The sequence below is a fragment of the Oncorhynchus nerka genome, linkage group LG3 (assembly GCF_034236695.1).
Source record: "Oncorhynchus nerka isolate Pitt River linkage group LG3, Oner_Uvic_2.0, whole genome shotgun sequence".
Lineage (NCBI taxonomy): Eukaryota > Metazoa > Chordata > Actinopteri > Salmoniformes > Salmonidae > Oncorhynchus > Oncorhynchus nerka.
Window position 1 is genome coordinate 72,989,946 of NC_088398.1, and position 24,519 is coordinate 73,014,464.

Consider the following 24,519-nt stretch of genomic DNA (forward strand, 5'->3'; position numbering starts at 1 on the left):
CTCCCCAATTTCGTGGTATCCAATTGTTGTAGTAGCTACTATCTTGTCTCATCGCTACAACTCCCGTACGGGCTCGGGAGAGATGAAGGTTGAAAGTCATGTGTCCTCCGATACACAACCCAACCAGCCGTACTGCTTCTTAACACAGCGCGCATCCAACCCGGAAGCCAGCCGCACCAATGTGTCGGAGGGTACACCGTGCACCTGGCAACCTTGGTTAGCGCGCACTGCGCCCGGCCCGCCACAGGAGTCGCTGGTGCACGATGAGACAAGGACATCCCTACCGACCAAGCCCTCCCTAACCCGGACGACGCTAGGCCTATTGTGCGTCGCATCACGGACCTCTCGGTCGCGGCCGGTTACGACAGAGCCTGGGCGCGAACCCAGGGACTCTGATGGCACAGCTGAAGCTGCAGTAGAGCGCCCTTAACCACTGCGCCACCCGGGAGGCCCGGTTTCCATGTGTTTGATGCCATTTCACTTGCTCCGTTCCGGCCATTATTATGAGCCGTCCTCCCCTCAGCAGCCTCCGTTGTTCTACAGGTGTATAAGTGGAAGGTTCAGAGCAATGAGAAAGGTAGTCTTAAACATATTGGAGGTTGGACAAACAGTATAAAACTACACTGAACATGTGTATAAACACATCATATAAAGTGTTGTGCCCCTGTTTCATGGGCTTGTAACAGATCCCAGATGTTTTCCATTCTTTCTTACCTCCCTATTCATGATCATTTCTCCTTTGCCAAGATTATCCATCCACCTGACAGGTGTGGCATATCAAGAAGCTGATTAAACAGCATGATCATTACACAGTTGAGGACAATAAAAGGCCACTTTAAAATGTGCAGTTTTGTCACACAACACGATGCCACAGATGTCTCAAGTTGAGTGTGCAATTGACATGCTGACTGCAGGAATGTCCCCCAGAGTTTCTGCCAGAGAATTGAATGTTAATTTCTCTACCATAAGTTGCCTCCAAGTTGTTTTAGAGAATTTGGCAGTACGTCCAACCGGCCTCACAGCCGCAGACCACGTGTAACCACGCCAGCCCATGACCTCCACATCCACAGACCACGTGTAACCACGCCAGCCCATGACCTCCACATCCACAGACCACGTGTAACCACGCCAGCCCATGACCTCCACATCCACAGACCACGTGTAACCACGCCAGCCCATGACCTCCACATCCACAGACCACGTGTAACCACGCCAGCCCATGACCTCCACATCCACAGACCACGTGTAACCACGCCAGCCCATGACCTCCACATCCACAGACCACGTGTAACCACGCCAGCCCAGGACCTCCACATCCACAGACCACGTGTAACCACGCCAGCCCAGGACCTCCACATCCACAGACCACGTGTAACCACGCCAGCCCATGACCTCCACATCCACAGACCACGTGTAACCACGCCAGCCCAGGACCTCCACATCCACAGACCACGTGTAACCACGCCAGCCCAGGACCTCCACATCCACAGACCACGTGTAACCACGCCAGCCCATGACCTCCACATCCACAGACCACGTGTAACCACGCCAGCCCAGGACCTCCACATCCACAGACCACGTGTAACCACGCCAGCCCAGGACCTCCACATCCACAGACCACGTGTAACCACGCCAGCCCATGACCTCCACATCCACAGACCACGTGTAACCACGCCAGCCCAGACCTCCACATCCACAGACCACGTGTAACCACGCCAGCCCAGGACCTCCACATCCACAGACCACGTGTAAGCCCGACCACATCCACAGACCTCCACATCCACAGACCACGTGTAACCACGCCAGCCCATGACCTCCACAGACCACGTGTAACCACGCCAGCCCATGACCTCCACATCCACAGACCACGTGTAACCACGCCAGCCCAGGACCTCCACATCCACAGACCACGTGTAACCACGCCAGCCCAGGACCTCCACATCCACAGACCATGTGTAACCACGCCAACCAGGACCTCCATACAGCTTCTTCACCTGTGGGATCATCGGAGGCGGGGGACTATTTCTGCCTGTAATAAAGCCCTTTTGTGTGGAAAGTGAGTAGGCCTATGCCCTCCCAGGCCCACCCAGGCTGTGCCCCTGCCCAGTCACATGAAATCCATATACTAGGGCCTAATTCATTCATTTCAATTGACTGATTGCAGTCAACATGTTGCGTTTATATTTTTATCCAGTATAATATGAGAACAGCCTATGTAAATGAGGTAATTAAACAGGTGTACTTGCCGCTCCACAGACCTTGGATTGTGGCCAGGGTGCTGTTGCTCAACATGGCGGGGTTCAGAGCCCCTCCCAGCCCCCCTGGAGCCAAGCTCAGCAAGGCCCCCCTACACAGAGACACACAGAGTAAGAAACCAGGAGAGATTAAAAATCATTCTGATTCCTCCTTCAATCCCTGAGATTGTGATGATCATATGCTACTATTAATACTATGATTATTCAAAACATTTAGACTATTCACAAATACTATTGAAAGATTATATTTCACGATATAATTCTGCAATCCAGATAGAGCATGAGGACAGCCCTTCCTGTAGTTTGATATGTTCTGTGATCAGACCGTGCTCAGGTATCCCCTCCCCATCCTACTCACCCAGGAGTGAACTGCGATGACGCCATAAGTCCTTGGTTAAGTCCGGCCATGGCGGCGAAACTAGCGCTGGTGGGTAACTGGGCGGCGCCTTGCAGGGCGGCCGACAGGCCCAGTCCAGCCACCATCACCTGACCCGTCCCCAGAGTGGTCGCTAGGGACGACAGTGCCTGCGTGACCACCGTGTGCTCCTGGGTTCCGCCGGTCTCCGCCGCCGTGGCCTGGAGGGCCGTGAGGGAGGGGCTTAGCGATGGGGAGCTGGTCACCGCAGTAACCATGGGTGCCGTGGAGATGACAGACGCCGTGTTTGTGGTCGCTCCTATGGTCGTGCCTGGGACAGAACGGGAGACGGGTGTTTAGTATTTGAGGTCCAGAAGGTGGGAAATGGGAAGAGAATATCCTAGCTAAATATGATCCTGTCCCTTTCCCTGTGCACCTGTGAAGGTCAGGCCAGACACGCTGGTGCTGTTGAGAGGCATCACTGGGTTTACAGTCAGTGTGGTCGGTGTGTTACTGGTCACAAGGCTGGCCGTACTGGCCACCTGCAACAGGGAAGGAGAAGGAGAGGGGTTGAACATGGAATAGGAAAAAACACTTTGCGTGTGTGTGTGTGTGGTACATGCCAGTGTGTGTTGTTCATACCAGGGGGATCGTAGGGGTGAAGATGGTTTTGATGGGGCTGCTTCCTGTCCCGGTGTTGCTATATCCACCGCTTGGGGGGTTGATCCTCTTCTCTTTCTGCCGCCGGTTACAGAACCACACCCGGATCACCTCCTTCTCCATGTTGAGCTGGTCGGCGATCATGGTGATCTCCTCAGAGGTAGGTTTTTGGTTCTGCTTGAAGAGGGCAAAACCCCAGGGATTCCCTTTCAGTATTGGGGCAGTTCCTGAGAGATAATCTAGAATATGAAATGTCACTCACTTCCAGAAATCTCTTTTCTAAGGCCAAACGGATGTTTGTCTCGATGCTGGTCCTCTTCTTGCGTCGGCGGTTCAGCCCCTCCATACCCAGGCCAGGGGAGCCCAGGGCGCTGGGGCTGGACAGGGCCTGGTCAGACGACAGATTGTCTGCATAAACAGCACCGCGACAAAGGACAGGGACAAAGGTAAAGACCAGGTATATGTACGTACACAATACAGCACACACACAGGGCTGGCGGTCAGCTCAGGGACAAACCTGCATCGTTGAGCCACTTCTCCAGCAGTGGCTTCAGCTTGCACATGTTCTTAAAGCTCAGGTTCAAGGCCTCGAAGCGGGAGATGGTGGTCTGGCTGAAGTCGTTACCGTACAGCTTGCCCATAGCCAGGCCAACATCTCCCTGGGGGAGACAGAGAGATGTTAAGGGACAGCTCTGCTGTCATCATACAAACACACATACAAACCTTCCTACAGCTCCCTGACAACCCCAACCACACACACACCTTCCTACAGCTCCCTGACAACCCCAACCACACACACACCTTCCTACAGCTCCCTGACAACCCCAACCACACACACACACCTTCCTACAGCTCCCTGACAACCCCAACCACACACACCTTCCTACAGCTCCCTGACAACCCCAACCACACACACACCTTCCTACAGCTCCCTGACAACCCCAACCACACACCTTCCTACAGCTACCTGACAACCCCAACCACACACACACACCTTCCTACAGCTCCCTGACAACCCCAACCACACACACACCTTCCTACGGCTCCCTGACAATCCCAACCACACACACCTTCCTACAGCTCCCTCCCTGACAACCCCAACCACACACACACACCTTCCTACAGCTCCCTGACAACCCCAACCACACACACACCTTCCTCCCTGACAACCCCAACCACTTCCCTATAGCTCCCTGACAACCCCAACCACACACACACACACCTTCTTACAGCTCCCTGACAATCCCAACCACACACACCTTCCTACAGCTACCTGACAACCCCAACCACATACACCTTCCTACAGCTCCCTGACAACCCCAACCACACACACACCTTCCTACAGCTCCCTGACAACCCCAACCACACACACACAAACACACCTTCCTACAGCTCCCTGACAACCCCAACCACACATACACCTTCCTACTGCTCCCTGACAACCCCAACCACACACACACCTTCCTACTGCTCCCTGACAACCCCAACCACACACACACCTTCCTACAGCTCCCTGACAACCCCAACCACACACACACCTTCCTACAGCTCCCTGACAACCCCAACCACACACACACCTTCCTACAGCTCCCTGACAACCCTAACCACACACACACACACCTTTCTACAGCTCCCTGACAATCCCAACCACACACACACCTTCCTACAGCTCCCTGACAACCCCAACCACACACACACACCTTTCTACAGCTCCCTGACAATCCCAACCACACACACACCTTCCTACAGCTCCCTGACAACCCCAACCACACACACACACCCACATTCCTACCGCTCCCTGACAACCCCAACCACACACACACCTGTGTGAAGCCCAGTTTGATGCGTCTCTGTTTGAAGGTCTTGGCAAACTGTTCCAGCTCCTCCAGGTCACTGGGCTCCTCCAGACTGGGCGTGGCCAGGCGTTTAGGGGGCGAGGTCTGGCTGTGGGCCAGAGGCTGGATGGGAGTGGCTGCTATCGTGCGGGTTGGAGTCGCTGGCTACAAGACGGGAGATGGGGTGCGTATGGGGTTAGACAAACTAAACATGGTTTAAACTGGAAAGGTTTGAAACATGGTAGCCGTATCTGTAGTGTCTGACCTGTGTGGAGAGCGTGATGCTGGGATGAGTCTGCAGGAGGTTGGCTTGGCTTTGAGGTAGTTGAGTTAGAAGACTCTGGCCTTGCAGGAGACCTGTTGAGGGAATAATGGAGAACTTTTAAGAGGCATAAAGGGAGGGTGAGAGTATATGTGCGAGTGCCTGTGTTCGTGTGGGTGTATCTGCGTGTGTGTGTGTGCGTGCGTGCATGCATGGTATGTGTGTGTGTGTGTGTGGTGTGTGTGTGTGGTGTGTGCGCGTGCCTGTGTTCGTGTGGGTGTATCTGCGTGCCTGTGTTCGTGTGGGTGTATCTGCGTGCGTGTGTGTGTGTGCGTGTGTGTGTGTGCGTGTGTGGGGTGTGTGTGTGTGGTACATACTCTGCTGGCCCTGTGGTGACTGTGAGATGATGAACTGGCCAGGCTGCAGCTGGGTAGCGATGTGGTGGCCAGGCTGAACTAGGACAAACTGGGGCATGGTCAGGTTCTGCTGCTGCAGCTGTTGTAACTGCTGAACATCCTCACACACACCAGGAGAGGAGCACACATTACTACAGGTATACACCAATCACTTCATGCTATTGTTGTTCATCTCACACAAACATGGAGCCTTCGTATCTAGAGGTAAAACAGTATTAACAAGCAGGCTATAGTCCTAAAAGGTAAGAGTGGTACAGGGCTTCAAAGGTCTCCCTTCTAGCTTCATACTGCAGAGATCAACAGAGGAAGGTTCTCATCAAGCTTCCACATGGAGATCAGGTTCTATTGTGCTACAGGAAAAAAAAAACACACTCATTCCCACTACACTGTTTTACAGATGTACCACTACAGTTACATTATACAGGTCCAGTCATTCATGTAACAGTGATTTAAAAAGGAGTACTACAGGTAGGTAACTGCTGAAGGTCGCCATCTCATAGGGGTATCCCAGCTGGCTTAGCTGGCCTGGAAGATGGGTAGAACCAGAGGGAATCTGAGGGGGAACGATGTGAACATTACCTCCAGAGCTCCATGGTTCCTGCATATTCAATTAATGATGACACTGTGGTTGGTATATGATATATAGTGGAACAGTATTGGGTTTGACATCATTACATAGTTTTTTATTTATTTCACACCCCATTCTAGAGGTAGCAGGATACTCTGCCCCCTGCAGATTCCATCTAGCCCTAGTGATGATGTGGTGTGTTTGTGTGTGTCTACCTGTCTCTGTGTGTGTGCGTGTGTGTGTGTTTGTTTTGCGCACATGCGGGTTCTCGTGTGTGTGTGTGTGTGTGTGTGTGTGCGAATCTCTTACAGAGGTGATCTGGATGGGCTGGGACAGGGGCAGTTGTGTGATAGGGGTGGCTGCAGAGGCAGAGATGCTGGCCCCCGTAGTGCTGCTCTGCTGGCTGGCTGACTGCTGCTGCATGGCTGCTGCTAGGAGCTGGGCCTGGGCCTGTTGCAACAACAACTGCTGCTGCGCTGGAGACAGGGTCAACTAGAGAGAGGAGCAGGGGAGAGGAGAAGAAGAGGTAAGAGAGAGGAGCAGGGGAGAGAAGAAGAAGAGGTAAGAGAGAGGAGCAGGGGAGAGAAGAGGAAGAGGTAAGAGAGAGGAGCAGGGGAGAAGAAAGAGGAAGAGGTAAGAGGTAGAGGAGCAGGGGAGAGGAGAAGAAGAGGTAAGAGAGAGGAGCAGGGGAGAGGAGAAGAAGAGGTAAGAGAGAGGAGCAGGGGAGAGGAGAAGAAGAGGTAAGAGAGAGGAGCAGGGGAGAGAAGAGGAAGAGGTAAGAGAGAGGAGCAGGGGAGAGGAGAAGAAGAGGTAAGAGAGAGGAGCAGGGGAGAGAGAGAAGAAGAGGTAAGAGAGAGGAGCAGGGGAGGAGAAGAAGAGGTAAGAGGTAGAGAGGAGCAGGGGAGAGAAGAGGAAGAGGTAAGAGAGAGGAGCAGGGGAGGAGGAGAAAGAGAGAGCAGGGGAGAGAAGAGAAGAGGAGCAGGGGAGAGAAGAGGAAGAGGTAAGAGAGGGAGCAGGGGAGAGGAGAAGAAGAGGTAAGAGAGAGGAGCAGGGGAGAGAAGAGGAAGAGGTAAGAGAGAGGAGCAGGGGAGAGGAGAAGAAGAGGTAAGAGAGAGGAGCAGGGGAGAGAAGAGGAAGAGGTAAGAGAGAGGAGCAGGGGAGAGAAGAGGAAGAGGTAAGAGAGAGGAGCAGGGGAGAGGAGAAGAAGAGGTAAGAGAGAGGAGCAGGGGAGAGAAGAGGAAGAGGTAAGAGAGAGGAGCAGGGGAGAGGAGAAGAAGAGGTAAGAGAGAGGAGCAGGGGAGAGAAGAGGAAGAGGTAAGAGAGAGGAGCAGGGGAGAGAAGAGGAAGAGGTAAGAGAGAGGAGCAGGGGAGAGGAGAAGAAGAGGTAAGAGAGAGGAGCAGGGGAGAGAAGAGGAAGAGGTAAGAGAGAGGAGCAGGGGAGAGAAGAGGAAGAGGTAAGAGAGAGGAGCAGGGGAGAGGAGAAGAAGAGGTAAGAGAGAGGAGCAGGGGAGAGGAGAAGAAGAGGTAAGAGAGAGGAGCAGGGGAGAGAAGAGGAAGAGGTAAGAGAGAGGAGCAGGGGAGAGAAGAGGAAGAGGTAAGAGAGAGGAGCGGGGGAGAGGAGAGGAAGAGGTAAGAGAGAGAGAGGAGGACATGGTAGAGTGGGAGAGGAGGGCAGAGAGAAAGAGGGAGATAGAAAGCGAGAGGAGGACATGGTAGAGTGGGAGAGGAGAGCAGAGAGAAAGAGGGAGATAGAAAGCGAGAGGAGGACATGGTAGAGTGGGAGAGGAGAGGAGGGCAGAGAGAAAGAGGGAGATAGAAAGCGAGAGGAGGACATGGTACAGTGGGAGAGGAGAGGAGGGGGGGGCAGAGAGAAAGAGGGAGATAGAAAGCGAGTACAGATGAGGGAGATCAGTACAGATGAGGGAGATGAGACGAGAAGGCCATAGAGATCCATCACATTACAGACAGACAGATGAACTGACAGGCAAGCAGGCAGGCAGACAGCATGCCACTTACTCCAGCTATCTGTCCCCCAGCCAGCATGAGCTGGGCCTGAGGCAGCACCCCCTGCTGGACCGATGTCGGAATTGCACCCGAGTCTTCTGACTTGGACTAGAAGCAGAGTACATAGCATAACCTTATATAGGATAAACTCATATAGCATAACCTTATATAGGATAAACTCATATAGCATAACCTTATATAGGATAAACTCATATAGCATAACCTTATATAGGATAAACTCATATAGCATAACCTTATATAGGATAAACTCATATAGCATAACCTCATATAGGATAAACTCATATAGCATAACCTTATATAGGATAAACTCATATAGGATAACCTTATGTTTTATTTAATTAACCTTTATTATATAGGATAAACTCATATAGCATAACCTTATATAGGATAAACTCACATAGCATAACCTTATATAGGATAAACTCATATAGGATAACCTCATGTTTTATTTAATGAACCTTTATTATATAGGATAAACTCATATAGGATAACCTCATGTTTTATTTAATGAACCTTTATTATATAGGATAACCTCATATAGGATAACCTCATGTTTTATTTAATGAACCTTTATTATATAGGATAACCTCATATAGATAGGATAACCTTCCCAGAAGACATGTCATATAGAAACAGACTCGTGGTACAGTCACCTCCTGATTAAGTGTAAACTCTGACTGTAAACTGAGTGCAATACTCTTTTCCAGTCCGAATATATCTGCATTCTTTTACAACTGCATGTTGCGGTTTAGTCCAGTCTCGAGACGTTGCATTTATCACAAGTCGTCAGTTCTCTGTACACCATATCGGTATGTTTTTAAATAAATAATGATGTTGACTGCTACTTATTGTATACAGAAGCCAAAAATCTAGTTGTTAGATTCTTGATTAGAGAAAGACCCATACTTTACTTTTCAACCTTGGAGTGTAGAAGAAGTGGAAAAACATCTACACACCAAGACAAAACACACTCCCACTGACAGATATCCACAAACACAGGGTTTCAATACTAGGTAACCTATTGGGGTGCCAGGGTAGCCTAGTGGTTAAGAGCATTGGACTAGTAACCAGAAGGTTGCAAGTTCAAACCCCCGAGTTGACAAGGTACAAATCTGTCGTTCTGCCCCTGAACAGGCAGTTAACCCACTGTTCCTAGGCCGTCATTGAAAATAAGAATTTGTTCTTAACTGACTTGCCTAGTAAAATAAAATTTGAAGCTATTGTCTTAACAGAAAATGATCTACATGAGAAAAGCAGGAAGGGAGGTGGGTGTTTGAAATGTACTGCAGCCCACAGAGAACAGCGAGAGGAAGGAAGAAGGGAGGGGGTGAGTGAAGAAGTTAATCAAATTATTTTATTTTTTTAAATGTTATGCAGTGCATGTGAATTCTGCATAGATTTGCATATTCTCCGCCATCTGTTTCCAAGCAACCGCAGAGCAGCTAATTAGCATACAGGGTTGATTAATCTGCCTTGTTCCTAGCCGATACCGAGAGAGCCTAACTCATTTAAATGCACTGTTCCTGTGTGTCGCTGTTACCTGTTGGAGGAGAGCCTGTGTGTGAGCGTTGGTGATTGCGCTTGTGGTCTGAAGCCTCTGAAAGTCCAGTCCATTCGTTTGGATTTCTGAGAACAGAAAAGCAATCAAGTCATCAGACGAGGAAAATAATAGCACTCACACCCCCCCCCCCCCCAGATTCACATGGCACTCTCTTATGCCCCAGTTTCACATAGCACTCTCACACCCCCTTCACATAGCTCACCCCCCTGTTCACATAGCACTCTCACACCCCCCTTCACATAGTACTCTCACACCCCCTTCACATAGTACTCTCACACCCCCTTCACATAGTACTCTCACAACCCCCTTCACATAGTACTCTCACACCCCCCTTCACATAGCACTCTCACACCCCCTGTTCACATAGTACTCTCACACCCCCCTTCACATAGTACTCTCACACCCCCCTTCACATAGCACTCTCACCCCCCCTGTTCACACTCTCACCCCCCTTCACATTGCACTCTCACACCCCCCTTCACATAGCACATAGCACTCTCACACCCCCTTCACATTGCACTCTCACACCCCCTTCACATAGCACATAGCACTCTCACACCCCCTTCACATAGCACTCTCACCCCCCCAGTTTCACATAGCACCCTCTCTCCCCCCCCAGTTTCACATAGCACCCTCTCACCCCCAGTTTCACATAGCACTCTCTCAGCCCCCGCTCCCCAGTTTCACATAGCACTCTCTCACCCCCCCAGTTTCACATAGCATTCTCTCACCCCCCAGTTACACATAGCACCCTCTCACCCCCCAGTTTCACATAGCATTCTCTCACCCCCAGTTACACATAGCACCCTCTCACCCCCAGTTTCACATAGCACTCTCTCACCCCCCCAGTTTCACATAGCATTCTCTCACCCCCAGTTTCACATAGCACCCTCTCACCCCCCCCCAGTTTCACATAGCACTCTCTCACCCACCCGCCCCAGTTTCACCTAGCACTCTCTCACCCCCCCCGTTTCACATAGCACTCTCTCACCCCCCAGTTTTACATAGCACTCTCTCACCCCCCCCGTTTCACCTAGCACTCTCACACCCCCCAGTTTCACCTAGCACTCTTTCACCCCCAGTTTCACATAGAACTCTCTCACCCCTCCCCAGTTTCACATAGCACTCACCCCCCCTCCTGTTTCACATAGCACTCTCTCACCCCCCCCCCAGATTCACATAGCACTCTCTTCCCCCCCCCCCCCCAGATTCACATAGCACTCTCACCCCCCCCCCCTCCCCCAGATTCACATAGCACTCTCACCCCCCCAGTTTCACATAGCACAATTGAGTGTATGCTTGTTTATTCCATGTGTAACTCTGTGTTGTTGTTTGTGTCGCACTGCTTTGCTTTATCTTGGCCAGGTCGCAGTTGTAAATGAGAACTTGCTCTCAACTGGCCTACCTGGTTAAATAAAGGTGTTCTCAACTAGCCTACCTGGTTAAATAAAGGTGTTCTCAACTGGCCTACCTGGTTAAATAAAGGTGTTCTCAACTGGCCTACCTGGTTAAATAAAGGTGTTCTCAACTAGCCTACCTGGTTAAATAAAGGTGTTGTCAACCGGCCTACCTGGTTAAATAAAGGTGTTCTCAACTGGCCTACCTGGTTAAATAAAGGTGTTCTCAATTAGCCTACCTGGTTAAATAAAGGTGTTCTCAACTAGCCTACCTGGTTAAATAAAGGTGTTCTCAACTGGCCTACCTGGTTAAATAAAGGTGTTCTCAACTGGCCTACCTGGTTAAATAAAGGTGTTCTCAACTGGCCTACCTGGTTAAATAAAGGTGTTCTCAACTGGCCTACCTGGTTAAATAAAGGTGTTCTCAACTGGCCTACCTGGTTAAATAAAGGTGTTCTCAACTAGCCTACCTGGTTAAATAAAGGCGTTGTCAACTGGCCTACCTGGTTAAATAAAGGTGTTCTCAACTGGCCTACCTGGTTAAATAAAGGTGTTCTCAACTAGCCTACCTGGTTAAATAAAGGTGTTCTCAACTGGCCTACCTGGTTAAATAAAGGTGTTCTCAATTAGCCTACCTGGTTAAATAAAGGTGTTCTCAACTAGCCTACCTGGTTAAATAAAGGTGTTCTCAACTGGCCTACCTGGTTAAATAAAGGTGTTCTCAACTAGCCTACCTGGTTAAATAAAGGTGAAATAAAATAAAAAAGTAGCCTCTAATTACAGCACAACAACAACTCACTGAACCTCTCATGCCGTTATGTTGCTACACACACACACACACACACACACACACACACACACACACACACACACACACACACACACGGCTGTGTGCAAAGTGCAGACCCCGGCATGTGTTCAGAGGGCAACAAAAAGGACCAAGGGTTTTCAAACAGAAGACCATAAACTGAACTTATAGCCTAATGAACCACAGTCCTTTTGGTTATCCGTTTGTGACCAGTTGAAGGAGTTACAGACAGGCAGAGCAAAGCAGTGGCAGGTCACAACAGGTAACTCACCTGTGTTGCCGTCCCCACTCTGACTCTCCATTCCACATTTACTCCTTTCTGACGCATTACTCATTCTACAATCTGGAAGAGGCAGACAGAGAGAATTTTACTCCACGGTCATTGACCCTCTAAAATCGACGCCCCACCATCCCATCCCATCCCATCCCATCCCAAAACAGCCCCTAAAGCCCACATCTTATAAAGATCGGATGTCTTCTACCCTACTATAATGACACTAGACACATCCCACTCCTTCAACAGAGCATGATAATGTTTTCTAATAAACACACACACACAGTAACAGAGCGCTACAATTCAACCATTTGACTTGCATGTGCTCCTAAATATTTAGCTGTGTGACCTGGAATTTTAATGTAGGAGCACCAGTGCGCCTTGAAAATACCTCAAATACTTTCCATTGTGCGCCTAAATTTCTTTGTGGGCGCCTACATTTGCCAACTTATTAGAAAGCCCCATTAAATACAGTGATAATCAACATTCTCAACCAAGCAAATGGCAAATAACAGAGACCCTGGAGCATGCGTTTGCATCCATAAAAGCCCAGCAAGAGTAAATTTTTCCCCCTTTTGACTTGGTCCTTGATGATCTCTCTCTCTCATATACACACATCCGCATGCACGCACACAAACACACTACATCGGACCCCACGACTCTGGTGCCCCTTTATTTTCAAGCATGGTTGCAAAAGCTAGAGACAGCAGATAGGCTTGGTTGCACCGGACAGACCCTCCGTCAGGCTGTCCAGTCGGCACACTGCCCCTCCCACTCCTCCCTCTCTACTTTCCACTGGTCAGCGAGCTGAGTCCAGTACAACCACACACACACACACACACACACACACACACACACACACACACACACACACACACACACACACACACACACACACACACACACACACAGCCTCAGTACTCCACGAAACCCAACAGGGTTTAGACTAACAGCTCTTTCTCCTCTCTTTCTCTACCTTTCTCCTCTCTTTCTCTACCTTTCTCTTTCCTTTGCAATGGTCTCCCTCTTCTTCTCCGACTCTCTCTCTGTCTCCTGTACGCACGAGGATTGTCACGACTACTGGAAAAGTTCTCTCTCTCTGGAAGGAAAAATAAACGATTGCAGCTGGCAGCTCTCTCCCCCTCTCCTCTCCCCTCTCCTCTCTCCCCCTCTCCTCTCTCCCCCTCTCCTCTCTCCCCCACACTCTATAATGAAGTATAATCAGTATTCAGCTGATTAAAGCAGTATGCAAATCAAGCCCTGCCTCGTTAGCGATGCAAGGCTTTGAAGTTCTGCGAGTGACTCGTTTCACACCGGGCTCTGAAAGCTGTCTGCATAATTTAAAACCACCATAAATATGTATTATCTCATTAGCATATTAATTGGATGGCTTTTGGAGGATGATAAAAAAAACAAGGGAATAGGAGCGGGGAAAAAGGATCAAAACAGGCATACAGCGTAGGCTGGAGGGGGAGGGGAACAGAACAAACCCAATTACCGGCAGAATGCAAGCCACAGATTAATTAGCTAAGAGGGCCTGGTAAAAAAGGATGCGAAACAACTTCCCAAAATTCAGTGTGAGGATTTTCGAGCGGTGGTCTGGGAATGTTGGCATGGACAGGTGGAGGGCGCTAATAGAACTAATAGAATGTCTCGGACTGCTGGTCCCAAACTCCCCCAGGAGACACAGAGACCAGGCCGAGCTATTAATGAGGGGTCTGTCATTACTGACGGACCCCTCGTGGCTATAGCATTCCACTCTGCACAACTACTGAGAGAAATAGAGAGAAGGGGGGCAACGGGTACTATCGGCTGTTTATGAAGCGTGTGGAGATTAGCATATTTAGATTAGCTTTAAATTCCATTAGATACGTTTTTCGTGTTCAGCTGGCTTTTCCCCCCTCTCCCTTTTTCAATTCAGCGTAGAAGAACATGCCTTGGAACATAATGTGGCGGACAGGCAGGCGCCCGACTGACAGAGTGGGGCGTCAAAGCAATGTTAGAATTAAATCTCAATTGTCTTCAGAAGGCCGATTTAGGCCAGGTTACAACACTTAAACCCTCTTTTTCAAAGCCACAGCAAGTATTTCTCACCACCAAATCTCCTACTGCTGGGGTGGATAGATCTCTGAAAAAGAGGGCACGAACGTGTGGCATAGCCTTGCTCAGAGAATCCTAAACCTTCTTCCCTTTTCTCTGCTCCCCAACTACAACTATTCCAACCACTCCTTCACAAAATACTTCACACCATTTGACCAGGACGAACAGAGACTGAACAAAGGACATGACAAATCAGACCTGAGGACAGTAGACTAATCAAACAGTAGTGATGCTGGGGCCTGGTCAGGACTAACCAAACAGTAGTGATGCTGGGGCCTGGTCAGGACTAACCAAACAGTAGCCATGCTGGGGCCTGGTCAGGACTAACCAAACAGTAGTGATGCTGGGGCCTGGTCAGGACTAACCAAACAGTAGTGATGCTGGGGCCTGGTCAGGACTAACCAAACAGTAGTGATGCTGGGGCCTGGTCAGGACTAACCAAACAGTAGTGATGCTGGGGCCTGGTCAGGACTAACCAAACAGTAGTGATGCTGGGGCCTGGTCAGGACTAACCAAACAGTAGCCATGCTGTGGGGCCTGGTCTGGAATAACCAAACAGTAGTGATGCTGGGGCCTGGTCAGGACTAACCAAACAGTAGCCATGCTGTGGGGCCTGGTCTGGAATAACCAAACAGTAGCCATGCTGTGGGGCCTGGTCTGGAATAACCAAACAGTAGCCATGCTGTGGGGCCTGGTCTGGAATAACCAAACAGTAGCCATGCTGGGGCCTGGTCAGGAATAACCAAACAGTAGTGATGCTGGGGCCTGGTCAGGACTAACCAAACAGTAGCCATGCTGTGGGGCCTGGTCTGGAATAACCAAACAGTAGTGATGCTGTGGCCTGGTCAGGACTAACCAAACAGTAGCCATGCTGGGGCCTGGTCAGGACTAACCAAACAGTAGCCATGCTGGGGCCTGGTCAGGACTAACCAAACAGTAGTGATGCTGGGGCCTGGTCAGGACTAACCAAACAGCAGCCATGCTGGGGCCTGGTCAGGAATAACCAAACAGTAGTGATGCTGGGGCCTGGTCAGGACTAACCAAACAGCAGCCAGTGGGGGCATTAGCCTAGTTTGTTTGAGTACTTTTTCAGCCAAGGAACCTTATGACTAAACATTTTCTTCAGAAGGCCGATTTACGCCAGGTTACAACATTTAAACCCTCTTTCTCAAAGCCATAGCAAGTATGTCTCAACCACCAACTCTCCAATGTTTTTCTCAACCAAAAAGGCCATATCAGGTCGTTTTTGCTAATGACTCAAATGTCCTGCGTGAACCAGTTCTCAGAAACGGGTTCAATTAAAACAATTAAAATAATGGTTCAATTTGGCTGGAATATTGGTGCCTCTGAATAAGTGGACCTGGCAGAATATAATATAATGGTACCAATCAATACAACATGTGGGCCTACATTTGTTGATGGAAAAAACCATCATAGAGATAACCAAGCTACAGTCTTCCTCCTTCCAAACCGGTACACTACTCTACCTCTCTTAAAACCCGAACAAAGAGAGAAAACAGAAGGGTTCAGAAACAAAGAGGAAAATATCAAAACACACATTAGAAGTAAGGAGAAAGGCACTTTATTTAAAACACAGTTGCTAGTGTCTTGCAAAAGCCAAATGTGGAGCGTGACCAATGCATTATGCAAATATTTGAGCAGAGAGAATTTTAAATAGGTAACTCATTAGCGCGGTTTTATTGAGAGTGAATATAACGGAACAGTTCATGTGAACGGAGACATTCAACGTGACATGAGGCATAGCGAGCGCAGAATAATAAGTATATATTCAAATTCCACTGACATTTAACTTCACCCATGGTATGGAAGTCACGGCAACACTACAAGCTAAGTTCCCATTAATATCGTAGTCGAGTCGAGCCTATGGGCCTAAACTACTTTGTTGGAACAGTACTTAGAATGTTACAGTGTCTGCATTAAGGCATTTCACTGTTCTACAACTACGGTGACCAAATGTTTCTCCATTTGTCACAGGTAGGCTAGCTGTTGGTAGGCTGGTGCAACTCAAAAGTAAGTTGTTACCCCCCCAAAAAAAAATGTAAACAGAGGAAATGAGGAGCTATAGAATGTGTGGAAAAAGCAGAGGCCTGAGTAAGGATGTGTCTGATCCTATCTATCATGTATTTCTGTCCTCACTTTTGAGTAGGCTAGCCCATTTCAAGCAGGGCCACTGGCAACCCTGATTATAGTACATTCTAAAAGATACCTGAACTACGCTATATATTTTCTCTGGCTATGCTATATTTGTTATTTGTACAAAAAACACATTTATTGGAAGAACTGTGCCGATGCCAACTTTGATAACAGAATTACGGTCAAATCCCCCTCGGGTTTTAATACGACCACGTTGTCAAATATTTGCTCTGAATTCAAATATGTCTGCATAAAGGGGCGGCAGGCTAGCCTAGTGGTTAGAGCGTTGGAATAGTAACCGGAAGGTTGCAAGTTCAAATCCCCGAGCTGACAAGGTACAAATCTGTCGTTCTGCCCCTGAACAGGCAGTTAACCCACTGTTCCTAGGCCGTCATTGAAAATAAGAATTTGTTCTAAACTGACTTGCCTAGTAAAATAAAGGTAAAATAAAAAACATAATGGGGTGTCAGCTATGACATGGCACCTAGAGTTTGAAGAAATGAAGCGGATTTACAACCGGTAACGGAATTACATGATGGTCCCTAATTTGTACAACACAGAAATGCATCATTCTGAATTTGAATGTTATTCTCCTCCTGTTTCACAGTAGAGTTCAGTGCAGCACAGTAGAGAGACAGAGAGAGAGTAATGTATGACCATATTAGAGAGACATATTTCCCTCAGATTACACAGATCCAAAGAATTCGAAAACAAATCCAATTTTGATAAACTCCCATATCTACTGGGTGAAATTCCACAGTGTGCCATCACAGCGGCAATATTTGTGACCTGTTGCCACGAGAAAAGGGCAACCAGTGAAGAACACACACTATTGTAAATACAACCCATATTTATGCTTATTTATTTTATCTTGTGTCCTTTAACCATTCGTACATTGTTAAAACACTGTATATATATATAATATGACATTTGTAATGTCTTTATTGTTTTGAAACTTCTGTATGTGTAATGTTTACTGTTAATTTTAATTGTTTATTTCACTTTATATATTCACTTTATATATTATCTACCTCACTTTTTTTGGCAATGTTAACACATGTTTCCCATGCCAATAAAGCCCTTGAATTGAAATTGAATTGAGATAGAGACAGAGAGAGACAGAGAGAGACAGAGAGAGAGGGCAGACAAACTGTTTTAACACTTGGTTTGACCACCAGATGACAGAAACACAAAGAAAACAGTTATGAGCTGAACATAACAGTATGCCCAGTGGACATCAAATGCAATCAGAAATCACATCAAATACTTATCATCAAAACAGTATCATGCTTTTAAAACTCACCACACTGTGATCGATCAAGTTGAAGAAAAAAGTTGAACAACAGGCTGAAACTGAGTGTAAAACATGGCCGTTGTGGATGTTGTTTCAAAGCCTAACAAGGAAATGGACAGCGCTTTCTAAGGTGATGATTCGTTCTAAACACCCATATGCAAATTAGAGCTTATACATATGTATATGAGACCGAGCCCAGGAAAAAAAAATGAATTAAAATAATGACTGTGCCGTTATACAATACAAAGCCTTATAGCCTACCGCATATTACGCACACAGGGGGAAAAAAACTACAAATTATGATAAAAGATTTAAGATGCCTTTGGTACATAATTGGTCTAGCTAGCCTATACTGCTAAATTAAACACATTCTAGTAATCACCTTTGAGTGTGAACTCAGTACTATGCTTCCTATAAGCCCAGACATTTCTATATGCAATGTGAAAGCAGAGTTTGATGGTTGCCACTAAAAAGAAGAGGATCCCACCTGCTGCTATATTTATTTCTCAGCTGTTCATATCAAGCACATGCTCCGCTATAAAACTTGAGTAGCCTACCCAGCATGATTGAAAAACTAACTGCGGGATAGCGGCCTCCATTCGTTATTAGAGTGCATACGGATGTCTTTTCCCCCCTGCCCATTTGATAATGGACTATTCTAAATCTAAACTAATTTTACATATTAGTAAAGACCAGATAGATTACATTGAGAATAGTCTGATGGGTGAAAATATAATCACTTGATGAGAGAAAAGCGTCAGATCATCAATACCCTTTAGTCACATCATGCCGCCCATTTATGTTTTGATTTCTAAGACATTCTGAGGTTTGTATCATTCACAACTAGAGTTTCCAAATAACTCTAAATCTAGCATATAGGACCTGTTTCAAATGAGGACTTTTACACTCAACATGGCAACTTTATAATAACACTCACTGTGGAATGGGAAAAATATCCTTTCTATTTTATTCTTCTTACTAAAATAAATAATTGTATAGAAAATAATGGCACTGCATTTATAAGCATGATAAATGAATTAGATTACAGCCTATGTCATGGCGCATAGCCAGATAACATACAGTAGGCCAACTCACATTCTATTCAAGTGAAATACATTTTCTTCATATCATGTTTCTTTAGACCTGACTAAAATAAATCGTGAATTTATTGTGATGGTGTTTACTAGACTTTTTCAAATGTAGATGTTCCAAAAGTGCGCATAAGCGGCTTGTACGTGGCTTGTATGTGTGGAGGCCTGGAGATGCTAAAATGTGTTTATGTTAATTAACTGTCAATTACCTTGAGACCGGCAGTTATTTGCATGACTATTACCGGCAGAAAAGAAATGCCATGACCGACACAGCCCAATGCCATGACCGACACAGCCCAATGCCATGACCGACACAGCCCAATGCCATGACCGACACAGCCCAATGCCATGACCGACACAGCCCAATGCCATGACCGACACAGCCCAATACCATGACCGACACAGCCCAATACCATGACCGACACAGCCCAATGCCATGACCGACACAGCCCAATACCATGACCGACACAGCCCAATGCCATGACCGACACAGCCCAATACCATGACCGACACAGCCCAATACCATGACCGACACAGCCCAATACCATGACCGACACAGCCCAATGCCATGACCGACACAGCACAATACCATGACCGACACAGCCCAATACCATGACCGACACAGCCCAATACCATGACCGACACAGCCCAATACCATGACCGACACAGCCCAATGCCATGACCGACACAGCCCAATACCATGACCGACACAGCCCAATACCATGACCGACACAGCCCAATGCCATGACCGACACAGCCCAATGCCATGACCGACACAGCCCAATGCCATGACCGACACAGCCCAATGCCATGACCGACACAGCCCAATGCCATGACCGACACAGCCCAATGCCATGACCGACACAGCCCAATGCCATGACCGACACAGCCCAATGCCATGACCGACACAGCCCAATACCATGACCGACACAGCCCAATGCCATGCCCAATGCCATGACCGACAGCCCAATGCCATGACCGACACAGCCCAATGCCATGACCGACACAGCCCAATGCCATGACCGACACAGCCCAATACCATGACCGACACAGCCCAATACCATGACCGACACAGCCCAATACCATGACCGACACAGCCCAATTTGTGACTATTGTAGCCAATTCTGTTGCAGTAATTCTGTTCAATTTGGGGGGGAATTCCGTTAGAATTACGAGTTTTAATCACTTAATAATTCATTAAACAAAATTGGAATCAGTAAAATCACTATAACTAATTGGTAGGTCTACCATTACTTGTTACTTCTGTGAAATTGTATTATCCTACCTCCTTATGATGGAGAGGAATTAGAAAATATCTCATAGATATGTGAGTTTTTGGTAACGGTAACAAGTCACAAGTCAATATTTCTTAAACTTATAGAAGGTAAACCATTTCTCCAAAACAAAATATAAGTATTAGTTGGCAGGGGTCTTAACGTCAACATCATTATGTTTGGATGTATTTCTGATAGCGTTCAAGACTTTTTCAGGTAGATGTTTTATAAGACCTTTTTCCATCTGTTTATCCAGAAATCAAAGCATTTACTTATGCCTCATTTTTAGGATGGACAATGGTTGAAAAATGTATACGTGCCTTCATTTCCCCAAAATATAGACTCTTAGCTTTCATTTGACACCCAATTTAATATGCACCTATGAAGTCACATGTTGGTGCTCATGGGTCCTTTTACATGGAAATGCCCTTTACTATCCGTCTGATTCGAGTCATTTACAGAACATCTCGATCTGCATATGACATGCTCCTCTCTAACTCCCACTCTAGAACAGCTTGTCTGTATGTACTTCATGCACACCTTTCTGATTCCCTGCATCTATTACTGAACAGAATGCATTATTCACGATTACTATGTTTACATTCATGAATATTCATGTTCAGAACTCTCGGGATGGAATGGGGGTGGTGGAGATGTAAAACTGGGAGGAAGTAAGGAGGGTGAATGTGAAAATGAAATTGTGTTAGCAATAATAGGACCAAAGCAAAGTTTACATTGTTTAAGGGATATATCAGTGAAGACCTCTTCCAGGGCAGTAGGAGACACCATAGTTCTCTCTCTACTCAGCCAGGGGGGAAAATCATAGATACAGACACATTACATTACAGGGATACATTCAAAACGTCTCCATCAGCCAGATTTTGACATTATTTTTTAAAAGTGGTTATGGTCGGTATGGCTTTGGATTGCTGTGGTAGTTTGTGTCACTCAACAGCACCGGAATATAAAAATGTGTTCTTACCAGATAAACTCTTATATTTAAAACAGGGAATATTAAAGTCTCTGGCTCCAGTATTATGCTGGTAGACATCTCTAACAAAGGAAAAATAGTTGGATAGTTACCTGGGGGCTGAGTCCGTGATAATTCTGTGGACTAGACCAAGGTAAATTAATACTAGTCTTTTTTCCACAAATAGCCAGCCTAGCTGCTTAAAATGCTCAACATCCAGATGAGTTTAAGTCCAATTCTTCCAAGCTTGTTTTGGCTGATCTGTAGCTTATTCTTTAGATGTTTGCGGTTGCTGGTGAACCATTCATGTGCAGACATAATCAAAGTGACACTGGACTAGCGTAATTGCCAGAGTCTTTAGGGTGTCTATAACTAGGTTTGCATCCAATTGGCGACCAAATTTCATGCAAATATTCTAAAATATATTTACAACAAACGATATGTACATTTTCCCATCAGAGTTGTATTTCAGACATTATTTTTCAGCCCCCTGGCTGAGTAGAGAGAAATATGGTGTCTCCTACTGCCCTGGAAGAGGTGGTCTTCACTGATATACTTTATATATATATATAAACTTTACATTGTTTAAAAAGTTTACATTGTTTATAGGGATATATCCCTTAAACAATGTAAACTTTGCTTTGGTCCTATTATTGCTAACACAATTTAATTTTGCATTTCCCCCAATGGTCCAAATGTGGAATCCGTGCGCTTGCAGATATCATGGACAGTAATGGTTTGAGAACATTCCAAGATTTTAAAGATACATACACATTACCAGGGAACTCCTTTTTTCTAGATTTACAATTTAGGTAATCTATGTTGGCCTGTGGAGTCCCTTGGGAAACCCAAATACCGAACCATCCAATGATTGGACTTATTTAAAAAAATATATCTGGGCTCCTGAAAGGACTGATCTCTATAATGTATAAACAACTTTTGGAAAGCTCATATTCTGAGCCATTAAAAAAGTATGGTCCACAGATCTAATTGAATCTGAACAACCCTTTAACTGGAACAGAATATGGAAAAATATGGCCTTGGTATTCAGTAATCCGAACCGTCAATTTATACAATTTAAGTTTGTTCATAGACTGTATTTAACACCAAGGAAACGTTTCACAATGAAATTTCCCCCAAATCTTCACTGTGTCCCCTAAATGAGGTAGGCACATGTGATGTGGGAATGCCCTGCTGATAAAGACTTCTGGGGAAAGGTTACAAAATTCATTTTGAAGTGCATGAATGTAAATATTCAATGCTTTGTATCTATTATTTACTTAATGATAGATATGTAAATCTCTCAATCAATCAGAGACAATTATTGCTGACAGGCAGCACTATATATTACTATTTTAATCTTTGGATGGTGACATGTTGGCTGGGTGGGGTTGGGGGAATGGAAGGTTGGGGGAATGGATGGTTGGGGGAATGGATGGTTGGGGGAATGGAAGGTTGGGGGAATGGATGGTTGGGGGAATGGATGGTTGGGGGAATGGAAGGTTGGGGGAATGAAAGGTTGGGGGAATGGAAGGTTGGGGGAATGGAAGGTTGGGGGAATGGAAGGTTGGGGGACTGGAAGGTTGGGGGAATGGAAGGTTGGGGGAATGGATGGTTGGGGGAATGGAAGGTTGGGGGAATGGATGGTTGGGGGAATGGAAGGTTGGGGGAATGGATGGTTGGGGGAATGGATGGTTGGGGGAATGGAAGGTTGTGGGAATGGATGGTTGGGGGAATGGAAGGTTGGGGGAATGGAAGGTTGGGGGAATGGAAAGTTGGGAGTGGAGGCCCACATGTTTTTATTTTATTTTCCTGTTTATACTGAAATGTATTCTTACTTAAACTCTTTATGTATTCTGGAATTGTTTCCCTTCTTCTTTTGAGTGGGAGCCTATGAGTACATGTTATAAACGTAAACATTTAAATGGATAATGTACCTGTAACCCGCACAACAAAAAATGATTTTAAAAAATGTAAATTTGGTCAAAAAAATAAGTTGTTTCCATCAAATTAACTTGTTGCGGATAAAAGTCTGTGTGTAAATACATAGTATATGACAAAAAAAATACTTTTTCAATTAAATTCTCATGTTCAAAATAAAAAATACATTTGAAAAGGGTTTCCATTGCATTTTCAACTCTAGAACTACTGATGACTTTGTCACTAAAAATGTCACGTAGGTATAGCGAATGTGCCCACACGCGCTCTAGTCAACCGCTCGCAGATACAGTGCAGGTATAGTCTACATGATGAGACTATTATGGACAAAAGTGTGAGAATATTTGTATTTGTCAAAAAGTTAAATTGCAAATATTTTGGCTATATTGAAGCATTAGGTTCTAGGTGCGCGAGGAATAGCCACTCGAATTGGAGAGAAGGCAGAAAGAGCATTAAGCTTTCCGGAATAACTGGGTCTACCGGGAGCATGTGGCTACATTATTATAGGGCGATTTGGGAGAACGATGATCCACAACAGACAGAGCATCGAAAGTATCAGAAGTGAAAATACAACCAGACTGGCCTGCTACTGTGCCTTTCTCGACCTCAAACTGTCGAGAGTAACTGATCCAAATGGAATTAAACATTCAAATCACGGGACTTTGTGCCGTTATTCAAATGACATTTTCAATGCAGCCTAGAGTAGAATTTTGTACTCACCTGAAAACAATAATGCAATTATTCATTGCATTGTTGTGTTGTAGGCTAGCCTAGGAAGGATGATTGTATTGTCCCTAAACAAGATCAATAGGAGAGCTTTTTTAATGATTTCATGCGCAATGATGCACCTGGCCTCTCCGCTGCCTATCAGCTCCTCCTATTTGTTCTTGTGGAGTCATATTGAAAATTGATGCAGCTTTGAATGTTTTTATGTTTGCTAGTTAGCCTATTGCAGATCTGGACAAACAATCCACCTACCACTACTGTCACTATGAATGGTGATAGAGTGTAGGATAGACAGAGTACCAAAATACCTTGATATAGGGAGGCCCATACAAGTAGATGAGGAACTCTGGCTAGGATGGAAGAAATTATATAGTCAAACCTGCTAAAGTGAATGTAAACCAGGGGGAAAAAACCACACTATCCTTCCCAAAGCAACAAAAAAATAAATTGACCACCCCAAGTGATGTTTTACAGTGACAAAGACAGCCTGGTTTCACAACACAGCGATATAAATAAACGTATGTTTAATCATTTAAAACTAACCAACAACTACAAT

The 24,519-nt window shown here is 46.3% G+C and overlaps 1 protein-coding gene across 6 annotated transcripts in view; it reads right to left on the bottom strand.

The window, feature by feature from the left end:
- LOC115113207 (POU domain, class 2, transcription factor 1-like) overlaps window positions 1-24,519 on the bottom strand; it is a 33,510-nt gene that overhangs the window by 7,092 nt on the left and 1,899 nt on the right. The window contains exons 2-15 of one of the 6 annotated variants that reach the window (XM_065015502.1): window positions 12,414-12,485; window positions 9,917-10,002; window positions 8,368-8,463; window positions 6,661-6,843; window positions 6,250-6,336; window positions 5,745-5,871; window positions 5,371-5,462; window positions 5,094-5,270; window positions 3,788-3,929; window positions 3,533-3,678; window positions 3,253-3,447; window positions 3,047-3,152; window positions 2,614-2,941; window positions 2,247-2,347 (exon numbers count right to left, since the gene is read on the bottom strand). In XM_065015502.1, the coding sequence (XP_064871574.1) occupies window positions 2,247-2,347; window positions 2,614-2,941; window positions 3,047-3,152; window positions 3,253-3,447; window positions 3,533-3,678; window positions 3,788-3,929; window positions 5,094-5,270; window positions 5,371-5,462; window positions 5,745-5,871; window positions 6,250-6,336; window positions 6,661-6,843; window positions 8,368-8,463; window positions 9,917-10,002; window positions 12,414-12,477 (1,930 nt within the window). In that variant the 5' untranslated portion in view covers window positions 12,478-12,485. Of the gene's footprint in view, window positions 1-2,246; window positions 2,348-2,613; window positions 2,942-3,046; window positions 3,153-3,252; window positions 3,448-3,532; window positions 3,679-3,787; window positions 3,930-5,093; window positions 5,271-5,370; window positions 5,463-5,744; window positions 5,875-6,249; window positions 6,337-6,660; window positions 6,844-8,367; window positions 8,464-9,916; window positions 10,003-12,413; window positions 12,486-24,519 lie in introns of all 6 variants that reach the window. The other 5 variants (XM_065015509.1, XM_065015516.1, XM_065015528.1 and 2 more) reach the window with 5 other exon arrangements.